This window comes from Grammomys surdaster, unplaced genomic scaffold (genome assembly GCF_004785775.1).
Source record: "Grammomys surdaster isolate TR1022 unplaced genomic scaffold, NIH_TR_1.0 125284, whole genome shotgun sequence".
NCBI classification, from domain to species: Eukaryota; Metazoa; Chordata; class Mammalia; order Rodentia; family Muridae; genus Grammomys; species Grammomys surdaster.
Window position 1 is genome coordinate 1,032,009 of NW_021620163.1, and position 17,662 is coordinate 1,049,670.

General features: G+C 34.0%; 2 protein-coding genes and 1 pseudogene across 2 annotated transcripts in view; all 3 read right to left on the reverse strand.

Moving 5' to 3' along the window:
- Positions 1 to 5,377, reverse strand: part of LOC114637448 (olfactory receptor 5D13-like) — a 6,876-nt gene extending 1,499 nt beyond the window's left edge. The window contains exon 1 of the mRNA XM_028785668.1: positions 5,325 to 5,377. Within this exon, the coding sequence (XP_028641501.1) occupies positions 5,325 to 5,377 (53 nt within the window). The remainder of the gene's footprint in view (positions 1 to 5,324) is intronic.
- A 4,296-nt stretch (positions 5,378 to 9,673) lies between these two features.
- LOC114637422 (olfactory receptor 10AG1-like) lies at positions 9,674 to 10,627 on the reverse strand. The gene has a single exon (XM_028785650.1). The coding sequence runs from the start codon at positions 10,577 to 10,579 to the stop codon at positions 9,674 to 9,676; it is 906 nt and encodes a 301-aa protein (XP_028641483.1). The 5' UTR covers positions 10,580 to 10,627.
- Positions 10,628 to 15,645: 5,018 nt separating this feature from the next.
- LOC114637449 lies at positions 15,646 to 16,569 on the reverse strand (annotated as a pseudogene).
- Between the last annotated feature and the right edge of the window lie 1,093 nt (positions 16,570 to 17,662).

The following is a 17,662-nucleotide window of genomic DNA, read 5'->3' on the forward strand; positions in this document are numbered from 1 at the left end:
GAAGAAGAAGAAGAAGAAGAAGAAGAAGAAGAAGAAGAAGAAGAAGAGGAGGAGGAGGAGGAGGAGGAAGAGGAGGGGAGGGGGACGGGGAAGAGGGGAGAGGGGAAGGGAGAGAGGGAGGGAGAGAGGAGAAGGGACAGGGGAGAGGGGACAGGGGACAGGGAAGAGTGGACAGGGGACAGGGGACAGGGGACGGGGAGAGTGAGAACAAGAAGAAGAACAAGAAGAACAAGCAGAAAAAGAAGAGCAAGGAGAACAGGAAAAACAGGAAGAGGAGGAAGAGGAGGAGAAGGAGGAGGAGAAGAACAACAACAGCAGCAAAAACATTTAAAAAAAAAGAAGGAGGAGAACCAGGAGAAGAAGAACAAAATCAAGAACAAAAACAATAAAAAGAACATGAACAAGAATGAGAAACAAAAGGTGATGAAGAAGAACCACAACAACAAAAACAACAACATAATAGAAAAGTAAATGTTATCCTTATTCAATATTCTAAATTTGGTGTTTGACTACTTGTTTATAGGGTTACTTATCCTATAATACTTTTTGTACATGACAAACATACTTTCAAACTATATTGTGGACCTATATTGTGTCAGTGTATACAATATTTTTGTTAATTTTATACTCATTTGAATTTTAAAGGTATGTTTCTGATTAATGTTATATTACTCAATAATATAATCAGAAAAATGTATGCTAGATTTTTAGTGTACAAATAGATTTAAAAGAATAGGTAATGTAAAATTGTCCTTTAAATTATAAGATGTTTAGAATATGAATAACAGACATAAAATCAAAGAAGAGCCAAAAAGTACTATAGCACTATTATAAGGTTTGAAGCATTACCCAGGATAATTGCCTAAACATAGAATTTCTAAAATTAATGCATAGTACTTCTAAATGATACTACTCATTGCTTCAATAGTAAAAAAGGTAATTTATTAATATACAACATTAAAAATAAAATGGGTTGGTAGAGACACCAAAGTGTAACCACAGTTAAAAGATTTTTTGTACTTTCAGCGGACCCCAGATCTGTTCTCAGCACCCATGAGTAGAAGCTCACATCTCCCTGTATCTTTAGCTCCAGTGAAGAGGATACACTAACCTATTATCTATAATCAATCTCACACATGTGATATACATTTATGAAAACATATGTATATGCATAAAATAAATTAAATCTTAAAAATGAAATAATTATAAGATAAATTTGTTTGAACTGAAGATGTGTAAACTGTAGTATGATGCACAGGAGGTACAAAGTTTCAGCAAACATCTCTTCTAGTCAAGCCTACAGAAATTTGTACACGAATGTACACACTTAGGAAGAAAATAGAAAAAACTGTTTCCTCTTGAACTATGCTGTAGATGTCATAGGATATTTTCTAGACATTAAAAAAGAATAGCATCATTTTTTAGATTCTCCTCCACATTTTCATTATCCTTTCATAGGATCACAATAGCCTCCAACCCAGAGAAACAATATTGGAAAAACCACAGCAATTCTTGAACAGTCCACTGTAACAGACATCGGTTCTCAATGTCATCCCTACAGTCTTGCCTCATTTCACAAGCACATCCATACTACTTAAAACATTCTACCAAAGGCTACAATCCTCCTTAAGAATAGACATCACTGCAGTGAATTAAGAAGTTCATGGATCCTCAAGACACTCAGAATAATGGACTGATGACTGTTGATCCTTGAACATGAACATAGAATGTCTTGGAGGACCAGGAAACATTATGGAAGAAGGAACAGAAAAACTGTAACAAACACTGTAAGTCAGGGTGAAAATACTATTTTCTGGGCACAGTACAGATGTGGCAAGTATAGCTAACGTTGTTTGAACTGATTCTGTACAAACTGAAGCTGTCAGTATTCATGGATCACATAAAGGTTCATACAGTTCTACTCCTTGCAGAATTATAAATGATTGTTGTATTCAGGGTTAAAGGTAATCACCTGCTTCAGTTTGATACAAAATAAGTAGTCCATCAGCGTCCAGTACATAGTTCCAAAACTGGATATACAGATTATAAAATAAAATAAAAATTGTAGAATGTGGAAACATAAATTTGTCTAAAGTGTGACAGAGATGAGATTGAGGTAAGAAAGGATAGTGAAGAGAGTAAACAAAGGCACTGTGCATGTATGATATTGTCAAAGAAAAATCTATCCAGTAAAAATATTTTATGTGACATTTTGAGGGTAATGTACATAAGCATGCTAACCTGCCAATCATGACTTTAAGAATGGGGGGGGGAGGGTGGATGGAGAAAGGTGATAACATCTGAAATGTAAATAAATGAAATATCTAATAAAAAAAGAAAAAATTCCATTTTTTCTTTTGAAATGAAACATGAAATCTATATTGTTCTGATTTTTGAAACCACCAGACTCTACATATTCAGTCTCAATAAAGCTAATACATTCTTTTTTTTTTTTTTTTTTTTTTTGGTTTTTCGAGACAAGGTTTCTCTGTATAGCCCTGGCTGTCCTGGAACTCACTCTGTAGACCAGGCTGGCCTCGAACTCAGAAATCCGCCTGCCTCTGCCTCCCAAGTGCTGGGATTAAAGGCGTGCGCCACCAACGCCCGGCTAATACATTCTTTTTAAACCCTGGAATATTTGACACCCTGATATAACTAACATATTTAATTTGACAAGTTTTCTCATGTTTCTCAATATCCTCATGCATTATTGAATCATTCTCTGTGATAGATATTACACAGTATATTTGTCTCCTCCATACAAATCCAACAAAATTTTTGCCATTTCTCTACTACCACAAAATATTGTTTTTGCTATTTCAGTTTTCTAATACCAGCTTGTATGTAGCCTAAACTGGCCTTCAAATAACTATGTAGCCACACTTTGCCACAAATTTGGAACTCAATCAAGAATGAATTTTTAACCCTGACATTCTAGTCTCAACTTTAAAATTCTGAGATTATATGTCTATGACTTCATATTTTACTTCAAACTCTGGCTTTATAAACAAACAAACAAACAAACAAACAAACAAAACCTGTGGTTCTCACTTACCTGCACAGAGTTATGATACCGAAGATTTTACTATTATTCCAAGATGTTTATTTCTTTGACTGACTCACAGAAAACATCAATTCTTCACTGAAGAAGAAAGCTGGATTTAAGCTTTTAGGGGACCCACAAATTTGGCTTCCCATTGTAAAGAGCACTATGGCCTCATTTTCTCATGTGAATGAAATAACAGAACAGAATCAACTCACCTAAATACAGAGGGTTCTGAATGATGCATTTACTCAAAAATTCTTTGTTAAGATTAATCAGGTACTGAAATCTTCTTGCTTACTAGTTATAAACAATAGATATAGCCCTGGAAGAATGTTCATCTGCAGTATATTTAGTAGGTGGTTTAAATGAAGTTTAGCCACTCTCTAATACAAACACAAAATACCAGACAGAACATAACATTCAAAAATTAAACACTGGTTCTAAATTTGGCACAAATATATGTCCTAAAGGCATTGGGAAACAGGAGACTAGAGGTTTTCACTGTATAATTACCTAGGAGAATAAAATTTGAACAATTAGAGGTAACACAGTCCCATGTGATTGTGTGTTAAATATCTAAAGCCCTGGGGCATTTAAACAATCAACTGTATTCTGTAATCATAATGAATAATGGTAAAGTATATATGTAGTGCATATATACATTAATATATATAATATATGCATAAATGAGTATGTATATATAAGGTAAATATATATAAATGTATATATTTAGCTTATATATAATATATATACATATATATATTATATATATACTTTAATGGATATGAGTAAAGATTTATACAAGGAAAAGAGGTAGTTCAGGGGAAAATATATATATATTACATTTTGCTCTCTTGTACACGTGTATTTGACTATCTCTAAAATTATCTTATAATATTTCATACAAATATGTAAATAAGAGGACTCATCAAATGTCAAATTCTGTAAAAACATAATCCAATGCATTTTTAAAGTTTTGCTGCATATATGCCTGTGCACCTTGGATTTGCCTGGTAGCCAAATATGTAGAGATTCTGTGGAACTGGAGTGACATGTAACTGTGAGTGCTGGGTAGAAGCTTTGATTTGAATATAGGCCCTCAGCATAAGCAACTAGTGCTTTTAACCACTTAGCTTTCCATCCACTATTCTGTGTGTGTATATGTCTTAGGAGTAATGAGTATACAGTTAAGAATGCCTTCACTGGCCAACAGAATCTTATGCTGGAGTTGTAGAAATAGAGAGACAGTATTTGGATCTATTGGAAGAGCAGGATGTGTATTCAAACACAGAGTCATCTATCTTGCACCATCATCTCATTATTAAATCTGACTGCAAAATAATATCCTGCAGATTTTATTACTATATGTCTGTAGTACAACTTTAAATCAGGGGTGGTGATGGCTCCAAAAGTTCTTTGATTGTTCATGATTGTTTTAGCTGTCCTGATATTGTTGTGTTCTGTTTTGTTTCCTTTTTTATTTTTGTTGTATTTTCATATGAAGTTGAAGAGAATCCTTATAAGGTCTGTAAAACATTGTGTTGATATTTTGATGGGAAATATATCAAATGTCTATATTGTTTTTGATTGAATGGACATTTTTACTATGTTTATCACACTGATGAGTATAAGAGATCTTTCCATTTTCTGATATCTACTTCAATTTCTTACTTCAAAACATGAAGTTTTTATCATACAAGTCTTTCAATTGCTTGGCTAGATTTACCATAACATATATTATATTATTTTAGGCTACTGCAAAAGGTATCATTTTACTTCTTTCTCAATCCATTATTCATTTGTATGTAAGTTTGGTGTCTTAGGGCTTTCCATCACTGTGAAGAGACACCTATGACAAAGTAACTCTTATTAAGAACAATGTTTACTTGGGGCTGGCTCATAGGTTCTCAGGTTCAATTCATTGTCCATAATCATCATAGCAGGAAGCATGACAATTTCTAGACAAGCATGGCGCTAGAGAAGCTGAGAGTTCTACAACTTGAACCAAAGACCAACAGAAGACTGACTCCCAGGTAGCTAGAAGGAGGGTCTCTCAAAGCCCACCCCACAGTGATATATTTCTCCCAACAACCACAACTCCAAATAGTGCCACTCCCTGGGCCCAGGCTATTCCATACATTTGGCTTGCCTGCAATTTTTTTATTGGATATTATATTTACATTTCAGATGTTATTCCCTTACCACATTCCCCCCTACCCACCCAGCATCCACCTATCCCATCCTCCCTCCTCTTGCTTCTATGAGGATGTGCCCTCACCTAATGCCCATCCCACATCTCCACCTTCGAATTCCCCCACATTTGGTGTCCATACTTCATGGGACCAAGGATGTCCTCTCTCACCTATGTCCAACAAGGCCATCCTCCCCTACATATACATCTGGAGTCATGGGTCCCTCCCTATGCGCTCCCAGTCTCTATCTGATGTAGGATTGGTAAAGATCATTTTCCAATCTGTTGGTGGCCTTTTGTCCTATTGACAGTGTCCTTTGCCTTACAGAAACTTTGTAACTTTATGAGGTCCCATTTGTCAATTATTGATCATAGAGCATAAGCCATTGGTGCTCTGTTCAGGAACTTTTTCCCTGTACCTAGGTATTCGAGGGTCTTCATCACCGTTTCTTCTATTAGTTTCAGTGTATCTGGTTTTATGTGAAGGTCCTTTATCCACTGGGACTTGAGCTTCGTACAAGAGGATAAGGATGGATCTATTTGCATTAGTCTACAAGCTGACCTCCAGTTGAACCAGTACCATTTGTTGAAAATGCTGTCCTATTCTGCTGGAAGGTTTTAACTCCTTTGTCAAAGATCAAGTGACCATAGGTGTCTAGGTTCATTTCTGGATCTTCAATTCTATTCCATTGATCTTTCTGCCTGTCTCTGTACCAATACCATCCAGTTTTTATCACTATTGCTCTGTAGTACAGTTTGAGGTCAGTTATGGTGATTCCCCCAGAAGTTCTTTTATTTTTGAGAATAGTTCTTGCTATTCAGGATTTTTTGTTATTCCAAAAGAATTTGCAAATTGCTCTTTATCCCTATTAAGAATTGATTTGGAATTTTGATGGAGATTGCATTGAATCTGTAGATTGCTTTTGGCAAGATGACTATTTTTACTAAATTAATCCTGCCAATCCACAAGCATGGAAAATCTTTCCATTTTCTGAGATCTTCTTTGATTTCTTTCTTCAGAGACTTAAAGTTCTTGTCATACAGAAGATACTCAGATGATGTTCCAACATACAACAAGGACATATGCTCCACTATGTTCATTGCAGTCTGATTTATAATAGCCAGAAACTGGAAATAACCCAGATGTCCTTCAACAGAGGATGGATACAAAAAATGTGGTACATTTGTACAATGGAGTACTACTAAGCTATTAAGAAATAATGACTTCATAAAATTCTTAGGCAAATGGATGGAACTAGAAAATGTCATCCTGAGTGAGGTAAGCCAATCACAAAAGAACACACATGGTATGCACTCATTGATAAGTAGATATTACCCTCAAAGTTCAGAATAACCAAGATAAAATTCACAGATCACATGAAGCTCAAGAAGAAGGAAGAACTAAGTGTGGGCACTTTGGTCCTTCTAAGAAAGGGGAACAGAATGCTCACAGGAGCAAATGTGGAGACAAGGTATAGAGCAGAGAATGAAGAAAAGGCCATCCAAAGACTGACCCACCTGAGGATCCATCTTATATACAGTCACCAAACCCAGACTCAAGAAGAGAATTCTGACAGGAGCCTGATATAGCTCTCTCCTAAGAGGCTCTGACAGAGCCTGACAAATACAGAGTTGGATGCTTGCATTCATCCATTGGACTAACCATGGGTCCTCAATGAGTCGCCAATGAAGGAGTTAGAGAAAGGATGAAGGATTGAAATGTTTGCAAGCCCATAGAAAGAACTATAATATCAACCAACTAGACCCCACAGAGCTCCCAGGGACTAAACCACCAAACAAAAAGTACACATTGAAGGACCCATGGCTCCAGCTGCTTATGTAGCAGAGGATATGGGGTATCAATCGGAGGAGAAGCCCTTGGTCCTGTGAAGGCTCGATGCCCCATTGTAGGTGAATTCGAGGGCAGTGAGGCGGGGTGGGTGTGTGAGTGTGGGAGCATCCTTATAGAAGCAGGGGAGGGGCGATGGGGTATTGGGTTTAAGGGTGGAAGGAACTGGGAAAGGGGATAACATTTGAAATGTAAATGTTGAAAATATCCAATAAAAAAAAGCAAACCATAAGGGTAGTTGAATATAGTACATGATCCCTTTTTTTATAATGATGATAATCTTAAAATATTTAAAGATAAAGTAGTACTGATTAATGTTTCAAACATGTTTCAAAATATAGCCAACAGTTCAGTATTTTTGCTAATCAAGCACTTATCATAGTTTTTTTTTTCCTGGTTTATTATGTGTGTTTTCAAGTAAGGTACATGTGAATTAGAAAACAGAACACTCTCTTGGGACTTCACCACTTGCATACATACACTATCACAAACCCTCCTAATTACTCACCCTATGCTTGAATACAAAAATTCTTTTACATGAACTCATTCAATAAACTCAGACTCATAAGTATTTTATCCTTCATTTATAATCAAAGAACACAAAAGTTGCTTCTATAAGCAGGATGTCTAGCAATACATTTATTCATTGAAATAATCTTTCTTGTGGCGAAAATGTAAGAAGCCGCCATAGCTGCGCGGTGGCCCCAGAGGGGCTTCCACGGCAGTGGCGGGTCCCACATTCAGGAGAAAACCCTATGATTCCAGCAGCCTGAGGGCCTTGGTGGCAGCAGGCCCCAGTAACAGGAGGAAGTCCTTGGTTCCAAAAAGGTTTATTGTCATGGTAGATAATAGATGGATCTAGGCGTACCCCCAAAAACTCAGGGCAGTCCGGAGTTATATAGGGAGGGAGAAAGGTGGAGGATCTGGGGGAGGCATGTTTAATTTGCTCTGCCCTCTGGCCTTCATTAGTATGTAAATCCCTAGGGCCTGAGGCCTATAGCCTGGTCTATGTAGTAATTCTATAGAGACTGTGACTGCTTTTTCAGGATCCTGGGTTCTGGGGGGGCGTCGAAATCCTGCCAGTTCTCATGTAGAATCTCGCCCAGAATCTACAGAGTCTCAGGGTTCTAGACACCTGATCCACCATGATCCAGGATACCCTTACACAGTCCCACACTTTCTCATACTCCTCATGGCAAATTATTGAAACATAAAACAATAAATAACAAGCTGTACATACATATGAACTTTTAGGTATAACAAGACATAAATAAACAGAATCCATAACACTAATATGCAGAATGCAAATGATTAGATTGATTAGATGACACAGAAAAATGACTGTGCAATGCACTTAATTTTACTGTGGTACCTAGGATTACAGTCATAACTAATGCTAAAAAGGAAGCAAAGCTAAAGTGATCCAAAAAATCTTTCTCCATGAATTACTAACTTGAGAAACTAGTGTCGAATGTTTGGAAGTTTATGGTCTTATTATTTGGTGTCCATTTCCCTTGATACTGTCAGTATACGAATTTAGAAGTATAAGAAATGCAAGCAATGGTTAGAAGTCTGAGGACTGTATGGGCAGAATAAGGCAACAGTATAGACTTAGGGGAACATGAAAGACCTGAAAAACATCAAACAGCTGACTTCACTTTCAAGTGCTTACACATCTTTATAATTATTTTTGAATTTATAATATAATTTCATCATATTTTTCTCCCTTTCCTCCATCCAAACCTCATATATCTCATTTTGTTTTTCAAATTCTAGACTTCATTTTCTTTAAATGTTCATATATATATATATATTTATATATAGATGAACGGATGGATGGATGATAGAATAGGAGTGTGTTTTGTAGTGTAACTAGGTAATATATGAAATATGATGAATTATATTGATAAAATATTAAAAAATTCCAAAATATGTACAAAGATAAAACATTCAAGCAGTGTAGAAATACAGTGTTATTTAATGTAGTTTCATGAGGATGAGGAAGAGAGTATGCCTGTCAATTTCTCTTTCAGTGTTAACATATATGTAATCTACATCAATACATGGGCAGTTAAATTATTATATTACAACAACTATTGATACTATTGATACTGTAAATTATATAGATATAGCTACTAGTATAATTCATGGTAGACTAATACATTTATATGTTCACGCATTTAAATGTGGAATAATTATTCTATCATAACTTATGTTTGATAAATGTGGTTCTTTAAAGTACGGAACCAAAGATGAAAATCTATAAATGTTAATACTTAGTAAGTAATGTTCTATTACCAATAATGCATATTCAATAACATTAAACACTTTGTATATGTATGCACAAAGAGAAGACAAACAAATTAAAAATATTTATTAAGAAAATTTTTTCAGGTATAGATCATTGAATATAGGTGATTTGCATATATATACATATATATATACAAATAATACAAAATTTCATAATATCTGAGGTCAAAATATACATAAGTGGGGAGTGATTACAGTCTCAAAGCAAGCTTGAATAGAGCTAAGTTATTTATCTAAAACCTGTGTTACAATCTATACTTCAAAAGGACAAAATTGATTAGTAATATGCTTTAGGAAGTAATTTTTTCAGAGCCAAAATCACTTCCTTGTTTCTTAGGCTGTATATCAGTGGATTGAACATGGGAGTCACAATGGTGTAGAACAGAGACAGCAGTTTGTCAGTTCCAGGAGAATGCATAGACTTTGGTCTCAAATAGGTAACTGTAGCAGATCCATAAAACAACAGTACCACCAGCAGGTGTGAAGAACATGTGGAGAAGGCTTTTGCCCGCCCTGTGGCTGTTGGCAACCTCAGGATGGTGGCAATGATTTTGCTGTAGGATGTAAGCACGAGTATAAAGGGGAGAGCAGCCACCACCATAACAACCACATAGACAGACAGTTCGTGTATTGAAGTGTCCCCACAAGCCAGCTTGAGAATTGGTGGTATGTCACAGAAGAAGTGGTTTATTTTGTAAGAATTACAAAAATGCATAGAGAATATCTGACAGGTTTGTCCTATCTGGATCGGGATACCTCCAAGCCAGGAGCCTGCTGCCAGCTGTATACACTTTGTTGGGTTCATGACCAGAGGATAGAGCAGAGGGTTGCAGATGGCCACATAGCGGTCATAGGACATCACAGCCAGAAGCAAACTTTCAGTAGTTCCAAAAACAAGAAAGAATGACATTTGTGTGGCACAGGACATCAATGAAATTCTTCTGTCCTGTGTCCCAATGTTGAAAAGAATCCTTGGGACAGTTACTGATACATAGCAGATTTCCAGAGAGGAAAAATTTACCAGAAAAAAATACATTGGTTTCTGTAATGTTTGATCCATACTGATTATTATGATTATGAGAAAATTTCCAATCAGGATAATTATATATACTACAGAAAACACTGCAAATAGAAACCCTTGGAGGTTGGGAAGATCAGAAAATCCTATGAGCACAAATGGCATCACTGTGGAAACATTGTCTATGTCCTCGAACTCTTCTTGTTTTACCTGTGTAAAATGTCAAATCACAAATACACATCACTTCTCCTTTTAGTCTCTCTTGTTTTATGTATGCTTTTCTGAGTGTATACATTTTTGATATTTTCTTTGTAATAATGTAAAGCTTAAGTCTCATTGCTTTAAAACTGTAATTGAATATATTTTCATAATTTACAAATGACCATATATAATTTGGTGTTTTAATCTTCTGAGAAGTATTTTATTGTGGATTTATATTGGAAGTGCACATTATTTTATATTGTATAATTTGTTTGTACTTCCAAACTCTAAAAATATTTTCTATAGTTTTGCTGTGGGGATTCCAATGTGTTTTCTAGGTTTCTGTACTGTGTAACTTTGTAATTTTAATACTAAAAAATAAAATTATGCTATCAAATATCATAAAATATTTTTTATCTCAAGACTGAAATTTTCTTCTGTTAAAGTTAAGGAAATCAGCAGGCATAAATTGTGTTTTGATTTTACTTTCAAGAGTGAGTATCCGGATTGTCTTAAATCATTTATCTTGTCATTCTCGTATCAACAGATGTTTTCCAGTCAGTGTTACCAATGTAATTGTGTGTGTGTTTGTTGTGTGTGTGCATATGTATTCATTCTTATCTTAATTTTTTAATTTTCTTAACTCAATATTTATGAAAATATTATCACTATAATTAATGTTAACACATAGAATATTGTTTTGTATGAATAATTTATTAAATTACTAGACAAAATATTAATATATCAAAGTGCCTCTTTCATAAGAAGCGTCCCCACAAAACAAGAAATTGTAGGTGAAGTTATGACCCACACTATTTGGACATTAAACATCACATATATTTGTGTGCATGCTCGTATAATGTTTGGAATTACATCTCTGGATGTAATTCATTCATAAGTACTATATCATGTGTTTTTTTTGTATGAACTACCTTGTGTTCCTACTATGTTTCACATAATAAGAAGTGAAATAAGAAGGAGAGACCTCACCACCATTGTTAACTTAATACTTGTAAGTCTGGACAATGATAAAGGAACATATTTCAATACACATCAAACGTTAATTTAATTTGGTTTTGAAAATAATCTAGAAAAATAGCAAATTATTTAAATTTTCTAAAAATCCTAGAATTATATTATTATTGCAATTAGAAAATTATGGTACATATTTTAAAAATTTTGCAGTGTGTTCTCTCAGTGTTGACAATAGAGAATGGCAGAGGCTAGGAAATTGGGAGTCATGTAGAAATGAAGCTAGGATGACAATGAAAATAAAATTATGGTGGGCTTAAAAATATCTCCAATTAGACAGCGAAGTTTGAAACTTATACTGTGTCACTGTCAAAAACTTTTGACAATGATTCTTATTAACATAGTCACCATAAGGAAAATATGAGGACAATGTATCCTGATGGAGCATTACTCAAGGAATCAAATCTGACTTTTGTGACTCGAGAGTTTATAAAGTTTTAATTTATCAGAAAAAAACAAAGAAGTATGTGCATAGCAATAAGTAGATGACCTCATAGGAAATCTGATAACTGACTTGCTAGGATATTTATAATTTAGTATTGATGCTACTAAGAAAGAGTTGCAAGTTCAGATTGTGCTATCTCTATACTGCTGTTAAGCAGCATAACCATTCCATAATTACAGATTCATTTAAATGTAAGGAAAATATTTATACAGGAAAACCAGATGGGAAACAAAGAAAGCCTTTTAATGCAAGCCGGATGGGCCATAAGTTGATTAATAATATCCTTCCTGTAAATTTCTTAAAAGTTATATAAAATTGAGCTTTGTGGACATCTTATCTCTAGACTTGACTTATGTAAAATATTTGAATATCTCCTAAATATTTATTTCTTTAATATGTTTTGAGAGTTAAATGAAGAGGTTGGTGATGATGATAGTAATTCTTACTACATGAAATGACTTTACAGTTGAGCACCTTCTATTTCTTCCATGTGATTACATAATCGTTATATCCAGAAACATATAAAGTCTACCTTAATCAGTGCTTAAAATTTAGCATTAAAGAGTTATCTAATTCTTTGTTGGTAAATTTTGTTTTCTGTTATTTATATGGTATATACGTGCACAAATAAACTTGTATTTGACAAAATCATTTCACACTTAATACTTGATTTAGGCTCATTATATTACTTACCATTATTGCTTGCACCAAAAATAAGAAAAATATACTTTTCAGTTTATGTAGTTTATTTGAAACAGTTGCTTACTCCCTCTCAAATGTTCCAGGTTATAAAGCAGCTACTTATTCCTTAAGTACTAAGTGTTGCTACCCTGGGGATCAACTCTTTCCCAGGTAAAATTCTAACTAGGATATTAATTCTACCTGTCACTCAAAGAGATATATACAACAACTAAAATAATATGCAGACAGGTTATTTTAAGAACTTCATTAACATATATAATGTGTTTTGATCAAATCCACTCTGCATTTCCTCTTTTCCTATTTTCCCCTTCCCTACAACCACAGTTCACTTTTAACACCCAATGCCCCTACTTCTCCCTAACTCAAGATGCCACATGTATATATGTGGGTATAGAAATCACATAATGGGTACAAAAAATATTATATACCACAACCCTGAATAAAATGTCTTAGTTTCCAGTTGAATGCTGATAGCATCTCAGTCAAAAAGGGTTGAGGCTTCATGGAGGCCTCCCAGTTCCATACTAATGCTTAGATTGGCTTTACATTGTGCAAGTCTTATACATGCTGTCCTAGTTGCTATGAGTTCCCAGAAGTGGCAGTCCTGTTGTGTCCAGAAAATATTGATTTGCTTCAGATGACATTGTTCTAGGTATTACAGTCTTTTATCTCTCACTTCCACAAGACTCCGTTAACCTTGAAAAGAGTATGTGTGTCGTAGATAACTCACTTAGTACCAAGTGCTATACATTCTCCTATTTAATGCATGTTGCTATCGATGGGAGTTTGTATTAATTAGCATTTAATACTAAAAAGAGTTCCTGAGATGATCCTTGAGAGATGCACCATTCTTTCCGGTGTTTAGCTTCTACATTTTTGCAATCATTGAGTACTGTGACACTTGAAACCATCAATATATTATGACTTCACATGATTTAAAAATTAAGTTGGATATACTTTAAAATGGTGACAAATCAGCAGTGCATTAGTATGAAAAGAAATTTTTCCTTTATCATTGAAAAAAAGAGACTAGGATTGTTGAGGCAGATATGTGATCTGCAACCACACTTTTTCTTCTTCGTGCTTTGTAATCCAGTCAGGGATCTATATTCCTCACATTACAAAGCCGAGAAAGAGGAATGGATGGTAATTACAGAGCCAATTATTCCTTTTAAGTGTACAAACATTAAAAGTGTGCAGAATATCTATAAACAATTTCATTGGTAAAATATATCCCCCAAAACATAGCAGAAAGTCAGAATTGTTTTCTAAAAAGAACAGTTTCTTGTTCAATCCTTGGAAGACCAGAGAAGACAATTTTCTGCTGTTAACATTACTGTTTTTCAAGTTCCATAAACTGTCTATACCGCACATATAATCCATGATCAGATCGAGTCACCTAGAGTGATAGTTTTATACTTTGTAATTATTATGAATTACAGAATGCACATGCATTAACACTTATGTAGATATAACCATATTGAACACAGTTGAGTTACACAAAAGATTACGAGGCTTTATGTAGGCTAAGGAATATTTTATGTAAATAAAGTACTAAGTTGTAGATACAGAGAAAAATAGATAGCCATCCTATATACACATTGAATGTTATCAATATGAAAAAGTTATATATACATTTCCAATTTTGAGTTGTATCATTTGTGACTTATTTTCCCTTTGGTATAGCCACTAATGTATATTTTTGAAATGACACTAGTTGGAGTTATATAGATGTTAGTGTTTAACAATGAAAGTCATATCTTATTTAATTTTTCCCAAGTATATCATTTTATTTTCATGTTGTTCTTAAGCACTAAGTTTAATTCAGTCTGCATATACATAGGGTGTCATAAACTGAACATGTACAACTTAGCAATGGCATCACCAGTGTAGAAAAAGACAAAACCTCCTCTAAAACAAGTTGCTACTTTGGAAATCTGGTAGGAGATAAACGAAATGTCTGGGTATTCCAATTGAGGTTTAATTTCCTCATAAAAATCAGTTCAGAACTGAATAATTTTAGTGTCCCTAGTCAGGGTTAAAATTAAGAAAGCACATATATGCAGACACAACCTAACTCTGTGGACTTAAGTAAATCTTAAAATTATTCATACATTTTAGTTCACTTTTAAATTCATAGAAATCATTTTTGTAAAAATGAGGGGGGCAGAGAAACACATATTTGAATAGGAGCTTTATAAAGGAGTAACAAGATCAAAAAATATTACAGTAACTTAATCTAGGGTTACAGTAGAAAGAAGAAAAATGTGTAAAAAATATTGAAGATGTTTGTAGTGCTCCATGATACCACAAAGTCATTGCAATCTAATTAGGGGAAAGGATGTAAGTCTCAGATTTCTGTTTAGTATTATTTCGAGTTATACCTCAGGCAATCAGAATCACCTATATAACTAATAGGAAATGAGTCAATTTAGACTTTTTCAGAATTTTTCAGTAGGGTCCAGAAAGACTCATTGATGATTCATTCATTACTTATTGTCTTATTTAATAAGCATTTATTATACTATTTCTATTGGTAATTATTGCTCTATATACTTCAGAATTATAGAAGATAGTTAGCAAATAGTATAAAGACTTAGATAAATGATTATCTATTAACTTTAACATATGTACATTGAATTTAAATTCTACCAATATATTTTAAAGAAAATGGAGATTTTTAAAAATTTCTTCTAAAATTAAATATGTTTTTCAAAGATGGTTGAAGATAGTTGATCTTGCCTAACACTGTCTAAGCAGAATAAACTACACAAAATATTTTCATTATTATAAAATAATAGCCTTTCACTATGGAAATAAAATATTGCATAATAAGCAAGTTATCAGTACATTAAAGAAACAATAAGCTTCTATGCCTACTCATGGCCTTATTTTGGAGTATTAACTTTCTCAGTGCAGCAGTTACCTCCTTGTTCCTAAGGCTGTATATTAGAGGATTTAACACAGGAATCACAATTTCATAGAATAAAGAGAACAGTTTGTCAGTTCCGGGAGAATGCATAGATTTTGGTCTCAAATAGGTAATTGTAGCAGATGCATAAAACAATAGTACCACCAGTAGTTGCCTCAGAACAGGGACAATGATTTTGCTGTAGGATGTAAGCACCAGTATAAAGGGGAGAGCAACTACCACTGAAACAACCAGATAAACCAACAGTTTGTGTATTGAAGTATCCCCACAAGCCAGATTGAGAATTAGTTGTATGTCACAAAAGAAGTAGTCTATTTGATTAGAATTACAAAAATGCATAGAGAATATCTGATAGGTTTGTACTATCTGGACTGGGATGCCTCTAAGCCAGGAGACTGCTGCCATCTGTGTGCATTTTGTTGTGTTCATAACCAGAGGATAGTGGTTATAGATGGCCACATAGTGATCATAGGACATCACAGTCAACAGAAAACATTCAGTAGTTCCAAAAATAAGGAAGAAGGACAGCTGTGTGGCACAGGACATCAATGAAAATAGTTCTGTGCTGCATCTCAATGCTAAACAGAGTCCTTGCGACAGTAACTGATACATAGCAGATTTCTAGAGAGGAAATATTTGCCAGAAAAAAAAATACATAGGTTTCTGTAACACAGAGTCCATAGTGATTGCTAGTATTATGAGGAAATTTCCAATCAAGATAATCATATAAACTACAGAAAACACTGCATATAGAAACCCTTGGAGGTTGGACAAGTCAGAAAATCCTGTGAGTACAATTTGCATCACCATGGAAACACTGTCTATGGCCTCGAACTCTTCTTGTTACACCTGTGGAAAATATTAAATCACAAATACACATCATTTCTCCTTTTAGTCTACCTAGTTTTATGTATGCTATTCTGAGAGCACATGTTTTAGGTTTTTTTTCTTTTTAATAATGAAGTTTAAATTCCATTGCTTTAAAACTATAATTGAATATATTTTCATAATTGATAAATGACCACATAGAATTTGGTCTTTTAAGCTTCACAGATATATTTTCTTATGGATTTACATTGGAAATACACCTTATTTTAAGTTGTAAGATTCATTTGTCCCTACAAATCTGAAAAGCTTTCCTACGGTTCTGCTGTGATGTTTCCAGGATGTTTTCTAGGCCTGTGTTCTAGGAAATTTTGTAATTTCAACACTAAAACAAAATAAAATGAATCCATAAAATACTATAAAATATTATTCAGTCCTAAATTGAGTTTTCTTTCCAATGTAAGTTATATGAATCAGGAAGCATAAATTGTGTTTAGACTTTAAATTGGGGATTATCTTAATTGTCTTATATAATTTACAATTCTCATGAATCCTGCTACTAGCATTTATTTCTTTTTCATTCAGTGTTACAAGTCTCTCTCTCTCTCTCTCTCTCTGTCCTCTCTGTCTCTGTCTCTCTCTCTTATATGTGTGTGTGTGTGTGTGTGTGTGTATGCCCAGATATGTATTCATGCATATCTGATTTTGCTTTCTTAATTGTAAGTATTGATTAAAAGATTTAAATCATCACTATCTTTATAGGTAACATATAAACTATTGTTTTACAAAAATAATTCATTAAATTACTAGATAAAATACTAATACATCAAATTGCCTATTTCATATGAGGTTTTCTCTTAACAAGCAATTATTTGCGGCTGAAGTTCTGACACACACACCATTTGTATATTAAATACATCATGTATTTGCATAGATGCATGCTCAGATAATAATTTGAAGTATGGCTATATACATTGTAAATCATAACTAGTATAGTTTTTGGTATGAGCTGTCTTGTTTTTACAATATGTCATGAATAATAGGAAAATGAAAATAAGTAGCTTAGTATAAAAAGGAGAGGGACTCCATTATCATTTGTGAACACCAGTAA